This window comes from Limulus polyphemus, unplaced genomic scaffold, assembly GCF_000517525.1.
Source record: "Limulus polyphemus unplaced genomic scaffold, Limulus_polyphemus-2.1.2 Scaffold3886, whole genome shotgun sequence".
Classification (NCBI taxonomy): domain Eukaryota; kingdom Metazoa; phylum Arthropoda; class Merostomata; order Xiphosura; family Limulidae; genus Limulus; species Limulus polyphemus.
The window spans coordinates 95,223-105,051 of NW_013669496.1; the positions used below are offsets into that span (position 1 = coordinate 95,223).

The window sequence follows — 9,829 nt, forward strand, 5'->3', positions numbered from 1 at the left end:
CCTTCTTTTCTATGTGATTTTTTGCATAAAATACATGCAAGCTTGTGCACATAGATAAGTCATAAAACCCAGGTGTAAACCCTCAAGGTCCACTTAGTAAGGGTGCAAAATTTCAGGTGTCTAGGTTCTTACCCCTTGGAGCTATGGTGGTCACACTTCTTTTCTATGTGATTTTTTGCTAGCTTGCTTCATTAAAAAGATGCGCACACACATGTGGATAAGTAATAATACAGAGGTGTACACTCTCATGGTCCACTAAGTATGGGTACAAAATTTCAGGTTTCTAGGTTCTTTCCTCTTGGAGCTATGGTGGTCACACACACACACACGCCATTTTATTATTATAGATTATTTCTTATGTTTACCCTATTCAAACAATGTATATAAAGAAACTGACTAACTGACTACTTAATTATTTCTAACTGCAATCTTGATATGCTTTAAATAAAAACATTATTATCCTTATCAGTGACAGTTAATGTTATACAAAAAAATACATTTTTTTCACAAAATGTGAAAATGGTGACCTTCAGGAAAGATCTATGATATGGAAACAAGAGTAATTCAAAAATTAATAAAATAAGTGAATGAAAATACAAAGAGTAATACTATGCTAGAATAATGAAGTGATGGAAAAAGTTATGAAGGCAGTGCACTTAAACTTTTTTTTTTTGCTTGTATGGAGGGTGTAGGGGTATGTAGTATTATATTAGCATAAAACAATAATTGACTAGCTATAATTTTGACATATCTACATTTTTAAAAGGAGAGCTGTGAATACACTATCAGACAACTGTTTAGAAAACAAGATCATTCAAGATCAACTATATGTATGCCATATAATGATGATTGTCTGTTGAGCTGGGTGGTTAGCTTAATTAATCAATTACCTTTTAGCATCATTTACATTTATTAATGTAAAATAATCAATTTATGGAAACAATTATTTTTCATTATCCCAACTATAACATAACATTTAAGAGCAACAAGAGACCTATCGGTCCATCTAGGCTGTCCCATCCTTTAAACTAAACTAAAACTATTAAATAAAATAATAAATAAATAGATAAAAAATATGAAAACTTCAAAGCCACCCCTTATCGTTCATATACTTATTAAGCTTTCTTTTAAACGCAGAACATCCGAAGGCAATGCATTCTAAAGGCCAACCAACCTGTTACAAAAATAAAACTATCTTAGCTGAAGATGACCCCTACCCTGCCAAAATGTATATTTGTGTCACCTAGTCCTATCATTCTCACCATTAAGTATGAAAAAAAGATGATGCATCAACACTATCAATTCCTTTAACAATCTCAAATACCTCAATCAGATCCCCCTCTAACTCTTCTTTTTTCAAAAGAAAACAATTTCAGAGATCTAAACCACTCCTTGTATGACAACCTCTTCATCTCAGGCACCATTCTAGTAGTCCTCCTCTGAACCCTTTCCAACAATTCAATGTCCTTCCTATGGTAAGGAGCCTAAGACTGAATAGAATACTCCTAATGTGGCCTAACCAGTAACCTATAAAATAAAATTATAACCTCTTTAGGTTTGTATTTAATAGTTCTGTAGATAAGACCTAAAATCCTATTTGCCCTACCACTAGCAACAGTACACTGCTTGGATGACTTAAGACACTGATCAACCACTACACTGAGATCCCTTTCTTTCATAACATTGTTGAGGTTATTCCCATCCAAATTATATTTATAATTCAAATTATTCCAACTATCCAGTAATCAAAATGACAATTACCTTATGAATATAATCAAGTAATCAAAATTATTGTTTTTGATTATTACTATATTTGATTAATTCAAGTCTGTTCAGCTTAAATCATTAATGTCATGATTCATGAATATAATCAACTAATTGAAATTAGGGGTTTCGATTATTATTATTTTCAGTTATTCTAACTATCTAAGTAATGAAAATGTTGCCATTTTGTACTGGTAAGCATAAAGTTACACAATGGGCTATCTGTGCTCTGTCCACCATGAGTACCGAAACCCAACTTTTTAGCTTTAAAAGTCTTTCTTTTTATAGCCATATCATGTGAGAATATTCAATTAATAAGCCTTACACTTATTCTATTCACAAATTCCACTGATCACTCACCTCAAGCTATCTGTACAGCATGGCCTTTAGGCACTGCTAGTCCAAAGTAAAAAAAAAGCAACTAAATTGAGTATCAGTAACAAATGGTAAGGAAAATAAACTTCAAAAGTCCAGCTTAACATTAAGAAGACCTGCTTCAACCAACAGTTGATAGAACAGTTCATTTGAACTTCTGGTCAGATCATAAGAACTGTCAGTAAAATCAGTGAGGGCTTGAGTTCTTCACACATGAGTCAAAGTTTTATGTGACTACCAAGGATTGAAATTTTCTTATTTCAAAAGAGAACAATATGCTAATAAAATCATTGAATATAACTGTATAATGAAGTTGCACGTGTCATGTGGATTTGGTTTATCTTGATTTTCAGAAAGCATTTGATAAGATGCCTCAAAAAATACTTGTTACCAAAGTTAAATCTGTGAGTATAGGGGAAATGTTATTAAATTAGATAGAAAATTGGCTGGAGAGTAGAAAACAGAGAGTAGTAATAAATGGAGTTAGATCTGACTGGATCACAGTTACAAGCAGTGTGCCTCAGGGCTCTATGCTGGGTCCTCTGCTGTTTGTGATTTACATTAATGATATTGACTCTGGAATGACCAACAAAATTTTGAAGTTTGCAAATGACATTAACATTTTTGGGGTGGCTAACTGTATCAAAGATGCTGCAGACTCACAGGGAGTTTTAGATCATTTGATGCTTGGGGCCAATACGTGGCAGATGATGTTCAACTATCCAAAATGTAAGGTGATGCATGTAGATTTTCACAATTCACATTATTATTACAACTTAAATGGGAATACATTAAATACTGTGGTTGAAGTAAAAGATCTTGGTGTTGTGATCAAAATATCACTTAAGTCATCTAAACAGTATACTGTAGCTAGCAATAGGGCTAATAGTAGCATCTATAGAAACATTGAACACAAGACAAGAGATGTTATTGTTTCACTGTATAGATCATTTGTAAGGCCTCATTTAGAGTACTGTGTACAGTTTTGGGCTCCCTACCTCATTTAATTGTTGGAGATGATTCAGAGAAAAGCCACTAGGATGATATTTGGGAAGGTGGGATTGTCCTATGAGGAGAGACTAAAATCTCTAAACTTGTTTTCTCTGGAGAGAAGGGCCAAAGAGGATTTGATTAAGGTGTTAAAGTTTATTAAGGGTATTGATAATATAGATCCATCAAACTTTTTTTGTGTTTAGCAGTGAAAACAATAGGACAAGGGGTCATAAGTTCAAATTTTGGTAGTACAGAAGTTGTCTGCAGTTTAGACAGTATTACTTTTGAAACAGGGTGTTTGGCTTTTGGTTTGAGTTCAAGAAAAAACTGGATGAATACATGAGTATTAAGGGGTGGGTATAGTTGGGAGCTAGAAGGGACATCCTTGATGGGCTAATAAGCTCCATTTTGTCCCTTTAAAATTTTATGAATTATGAAGCGCTGAATGTAAGGGGTGAATGTAATGTTTGATGAATTATATGTATCAGCATGACATTTGATTCAGCTGTACAACCTTTCATTGGTGCAACTGCACCAGACTTTGTCTGGATGTGCAAAATATTAATGGTATCATATTGCCAGGATTATGATGGATTATCTTCAACATGAGGCCACAGAAGTTATGGCTTGGCGAAATGAAATTCTGATCTAAGTTCTTAGATGCCATGTACATCAACAGCTTAATCCTCAACTGAACATCAAAGGGCTTGGTATTTCACTGATTGAGCAATGAAACAGGATTTGACAGGATCACTATAATGTTTTCATCTGAAAAATTAGCAACATGCCCAGAAGAAGAAGGGGCTGTATCAATGCTATTAAACCAATACTAATTACTGAGTATATCTTTTTACAAAATGTGACTTTTTCAAACAAGTTGACTTAGTCACTTGCTAATTTGGACCACTTCAACTTTACAAGTACTCATGTTCCACACATTATACACAACCTTACTAATGATATATGTATTTAATGTCAATAAAACTGATATACTGAATAAAAGTATCTATCCAAATCATTGATATGTACAACACAGGTCCCAAAACAGACTCCTGTAAACCTCAATTCACATAAATACTTTTGTTTTCTATCATAAGAACAATTTTCTGTGTACTTCTTATTTGTATGTTTTCCATCATTAAGTACAAAAGCTTCAAGATTTTGTGAAATGCCTTAACCTTTGTGAAAGTGCATGGAATTATTTCACCAGACCATCTTCAAATTGGAGAAGAATTGCTGACTATAATTCTGAACTTACTATGAGTACTTACACAAAATGTGGCAAGCTTTTAGTAAGATGTACAAGTCTGTTGTACACAAAAAAAAGCAGCTGTGTTGCAAAAGTATTTGTACTCAAGGTATGTCTGTGAATTGACAATGGCAGTCTGGCTCAGACTGCCAAGTCAGAGTACAAGGTGATGTTCATGTTAAGAACAAAAATACTTTTGTCAATTGTACATTTCACGTATGGCATTTGCATAATATCTAGAGCCTCTGAAATGCATATCTACAGTTTCTTATTCACTATCCCTGTATACCATATCCAGTATATGCTTTCTTCTACCATGAACTATCACAAAATCAACTGTCAGGTAAAACTAACAACTCTAACATCAAATAAACATACCATGTTGAATATCACTCTATAAAAGGTTGTGGCATGTACACTTTAACCCCACCTGTGTACATTGGGTTAACAAAGCCTTTTAAGTTTTGTACGACAAATAGCATAAACTTATATCTATATTAATAATATATAAATAGAAATATTTCAAGGCATGTGTTTAACTTTTATAAATAATTCACAAATTTCCAATTCAATCAGGAACAAAGTTTAAGCAAATACAAAAACAGTGTCAGTGAGTAATTAAAGATAAAATCTGATTAATGTTAATTTTAATGTTTTAACAAAATTCTAAGTTTGTATTTCAGAATAGTTTTAAATTTATATGCAAAAATTAATATTGGTATTGATATAAATAGATGTAACAATAAAATACCACTAAAAAGTAAAATTCAGGGTCATTTGTTCTTTAATTATAGTAATAATACCATAAATCGTGTGAAACATTGTGTTGCAACACAATTTATACTTTATGAACTTTAACTACTTCAATCTGTAGACTTTATTATGAAAAGCACTTTTCCAATGCCAGAGATTATCATGCTGTAAAATTTAAAATACAATTTACAAATATGTTTGGATATTTAGGTTTGTTTAATTAGGTGAAACTCCAACAGTCACATCACTGTAGGAACACTATTTTAATAAGAAAGTGTTAACGGCTTATAGTATTTGATCTAGTATTAGTAATCGGTAGTAATATAACTGCTTCTAGTACTACAACATGAATTTAATACATGTAAATTGTAGTTGTAGTTAAAAGCAATAAAATCATTTCAACTTCAAAACAGCTGCACTTTTATACTTATACAATTTTTGTATGGATATATAATATCAGAGTATATTAATTTGAGTACGAAAATTAACACATATGTTACTTTTTAAGTTAAGTCGTGCTAAAAGTCAAATCATAATTCACATACCGTTTCTTCTTTTTCGCTTTCATTATCATTACATTCACTTCTAGCTTGAGAGAGGGAACTTGGAGACCTTTGAACGGTAACCAGTGTCATTTTACAATGCTATTCACTATTTAGAAATAAACGTGTGTAGTTATAAAATTGAAAACATATATAACAAAGTAAAATATTTGGTTTTCAGTTGTAGCAAAACGTTCACTCTAGAGCAGTTACTTAATACTATCTTCCTTCTCATTCGCCATTTTACTCACTCAGATATTGACATACCAAATGCGCATGCGTCGGTGTTGCGACTTCCGCATGACCTAACAGGATATCTAGATTGCTAGGCAACCGCGTATAGCCTATTCATCTTGAAATAATATTTTTGTTATTTAATTCTTTGTTTCTAAATTCCTTCTTGCATGGTTCTTTTTCCTTACCAGCGTAATTGAAAATAAGTGTATTATATAGGGACGAAAGATACAAATATGTAGATAAATTCATTTTATAAAATTTCGTAAAGAAAAATGTGCATTTCCTAGCAATATCAGGTTTTTTACGTGTGTGCTGCCATCTATTATGAAATTGATATATATATATATATATGAACTTGAATTGTCATTTTTATCAAACTTAGCAAGGAAGGAGACGGAGGGTTGTTCACGACTTATAGTAACAACTTGCATGTCTAGTCATCTTGCCTTTGGTCATCTCAATGAATGGTGAGTAAATAGGTTAATAGCCCTGACATACTTATTGTAATTCACGTTAAGAGTGGTTATTGCAAATGTTTATGGCTCCTAAAAGTTATCCTTTCTAAGAAGATTATGTTACAGGGTATTTTGAATCGAAATTCTCCCATTCTACGGCCACATAAGCTTGCAAGGCATTAATTTTTAGCGTATCGAGCAAAAGAAGAAGAAAGATATGTAATGTTGAACCGTATAGGTAAAGTTAGGGAAGGCACGATTCCAGCTTGGAAAAAACAGAATACTCCACCATTAACACTTCAGAGTTAGCGAAAAAAATGTAACAGCTTATCACTGAAATTAACCCAAGAACAGAATGGCCCATTGTAGCTAAAGTAGAAACATCCTTTGGAACTCTAAATGAGATAATTCACAAAGATTTAGGTTTACAGAATCAGGAAAAGGCCATGATCACAAAGTTTTCCCAGAGTACACAGCCGAAGAAAGACAGACTGAGAAAAGGTGCACGAGAGGGAGCGTTATTCGGTATGTAATAAATGGTTGTATGCTGACAGATCGGGTGAAGTATATAGATCTACTTTAATATATACAAAAGCCCGGGAAATTTGCTATTGTTCTGTTGATGAGACAACATTTTAAAAAATGACATAGCGCACGTCGCGAACGTTTTTCTTAAGGTTTTATGGTAATTATAGGCTACAGCTGTAATACTAAGTTTAACGTCTGAAAAGTCTAGAAAAATGTGAACATAAGCCCTGCATATTCTCAGGCTGAGGTGGTGACAGTACTTACACCGAAAAATATGCCACCTTTGTACATAATGGATGTCAAAATGCATTGTTCTATCAACGCAAAGCATCCAATCACATTTTAAATTCAATATGCTAGTTTTCCAGTAGATGCAATTAGAAACGGGGATTCGTGCTTTACCCTTCCTATTCATCTTCTATAGACTTCCGAGTTTTAAAACTGTTCTAACTGGTCCTCAGGAGTCGTCGTCGAAATACTGACGGAGTTAAAAAGGGCAAATAAAAAGGAGGAGGGGAGCAAAATGGACATCAATGCGTTGCTCAAAATCTTTTTGCAGTGGAAAGTTCACTGCCTTGTTCCCATGAGAGTTCAAAGATGTAATAATATCAGAATCAGAAGTTGCATTTTGAACGAGAAAGCAAAGGAAAGATATAGTTATAAAATAAACAAGGAACACCGAAGCATAGTTATAATAAACAATCTTATCACAAAAAGATTCCTATTTACGCAACAAATGTACGAAATGCAAGCCTTCAATATTTAAATGAAAATCGATGCACGTCCAATTCTATAGACTCTTACTCCACAAATAACGACAAAGAACATTACAGAATGAAAAAAAGTTCATTAGCTTTATCACGATCTTCTTATTTTAAATTATATAGTTTTGAACATCCAAGTACAAAATTTTAGTGAAAGTTTATGAACTAGTGAATCTTAGACATTTACATTCAAATAATAAATCAAAGTTAGGCAGTGTATTGACAGGAAACATTCTGCTTGAGAAATGTGATTCATGGCCAATTTATAACCTTTTTCAGTATAGAAACTTTTGTTTGCGAGGTGTTTTATTTCCTTCTCGTGTTCGAATTCAAAAGATAAGTCCTATAAATTTTTTTCTCTCAATGGTTCGCATATAAGTCCGTAATTTTTTTCTGCCTATTATTTTTTATATGCAAGTCGTCAATAAAATGAATCAGTTAAAGAATATGATACAAATCTTACATCCGATTCAAAAATTTCTTCTCTTTTCTTGTGCTTCTCGATAGTACATTTTGAAATATATTTCCATTTGATCTTTGCGACATCTCGTATGATGTTTTGAAACTACACCTTAGAAAAACAGATCGCGAAGAAATAAACAAATTTATCATAATTCTTTTGAGTTTTACAAATCTTTTCAGACACTGATTGGATAAAAAAGTTGCTTTTGGTTAAATAGCATGTAAAATGTAGACACTTCCAAAAAATTCGGTCTCTTGCTAAGCTGCATTCTGTAAAACTTAAAAAAATAACAAAAAACAACAGACTTTTTTTTTTCAAAGTACGATACAGTTCAATATGGCTTTTCACTTATTTTTAATAGGTATAATGTTACATATAATTTTAAAAGAAACTATCTTATTTTTGTGGCATATTTTAATTCTAGTGATCCTGTGGCTAACATGTAGGTCAATTTTACCCAATTCACAAATTATAGGTATTACATACACATATATACATATAACATTAATGCTGTGTAATGCATTAAATTATCGACACTGTACACGTGTAAGAAGAAATAAAATGTACTTTTTAACACTGAAAACTACATGAAACTGATATTGTTTAAGTGCCAAAAATTTATGTGTTAAGCATTGAAATCTTAGAAGTACTGTACTGATCAACCAAGTTCTAAAAGGTTCTGTTTTGAACTACAATAAATAAAAAGATAATCAGAAGAAATACTTAAAAAAAAAGACCAGGGTATTTATAAGAATTGTTTACTAAAATCCAATGTTCTTTAAAGTTTTGCGACTGAGCGTTACCTAGTGGTTAACATATCGAACAACGAATTGTTACGTCTCCGTTTGTTAATTAACTTTCCGTAACTTCGTTCCGACGAAACTTTAGCGACACAAGTCCTTACTTTATAAAACTGGTTTATTCTTTCCGAATATAACTTTACAATACACTTAATTTCAACATTCGCGCTAAAACAAACGTTTTAACAACGTTAACTTCAACAATACTTTCTCACTACCTACACACACATTGTCCCATCACGTTGTCACCCTCTTATATATATACCAGGCTATCCTCAATCTAGTAAATGCTAGGGCATTCACGAAGGAACAAGATACTTCTAGAAACGTGGCGTGACACTAGTCACGTGACCTCGCTGACGCAACACTGCCCCCTCCTTAGTATTGTTCGTCCCGAACAATAACCACATACAATAAACCAATAACAATTAACAATAACTTAATTAAATGTACAGAATTACAAACACAAAATTACAATTCAACAAAGTCTCTTAATTTTACGGGGCGTATCTTCTTCCGTACTGGTCTCCGTCTCGTTGGCTTCTGCTTCATGTGGGATTCATCTGCTTCATCAGTAAATGTCCTTTCGTCAGTAAGACAAGGTATGGTTGTATAATCCCAGGAAGACTAGAGGGAAGTCTCCTACATTGTCTTCTTCATGGGAAGGCCCATATGACATAGTGGATCGTCTCTCAGACGTGACTTTCCGGGTAAAATGTGGTCGGCGAGATAAGCCAAAAGTGGTGCATGCCAACAGGCTTTGGCGTTATCACGGTCCAGGACACTTCAGTTGGGATGAAGTGGAAAACAGAACAAATGACGCTGCTGAAGACGTGCCACATGAAGAAGCCACCGTCGAAGAAGAAACTCTACTCAGTTTTGAGAAGGAAAACGGTGAAGCTCTTG

The 9,829-nt window shown here is 33.1% G+C and overlaps 1 protein-coding gene across 2 annotated transcripts in view; it reads right to left on the reverse strand.

The window, feature by feature from the left end:
- LOC106470219 overlaps nucleotides 1-5,929 on the reverse strand; it is an 89,580-nt gene extending 83,651 nt beyond the window's left edge. Inside the window, exon 1 of one of the 2 annotated variants that reach the window (XM_022398818.1) lies at nucleotides 5,680-5,929. In XM_022398818.1, the coding sequence (XP_022254526.1) occupies nucleotides 5,680-5,769 (90 nt within the window). In that variant the 5' untranslated portion in view covers nucleotides 5,770-5,929. Of the gene's footprint in view, nucleotides 1-1,324; nucleotides 1,357-5,679 lie in introns of those variants that run through there. The other variant, XM_022398819.1, reaches the window with a different exon arrangement.
- Between the last annotated feature and the right edge of the window lie 3,900 nt (nucleotides 5,930-9,829).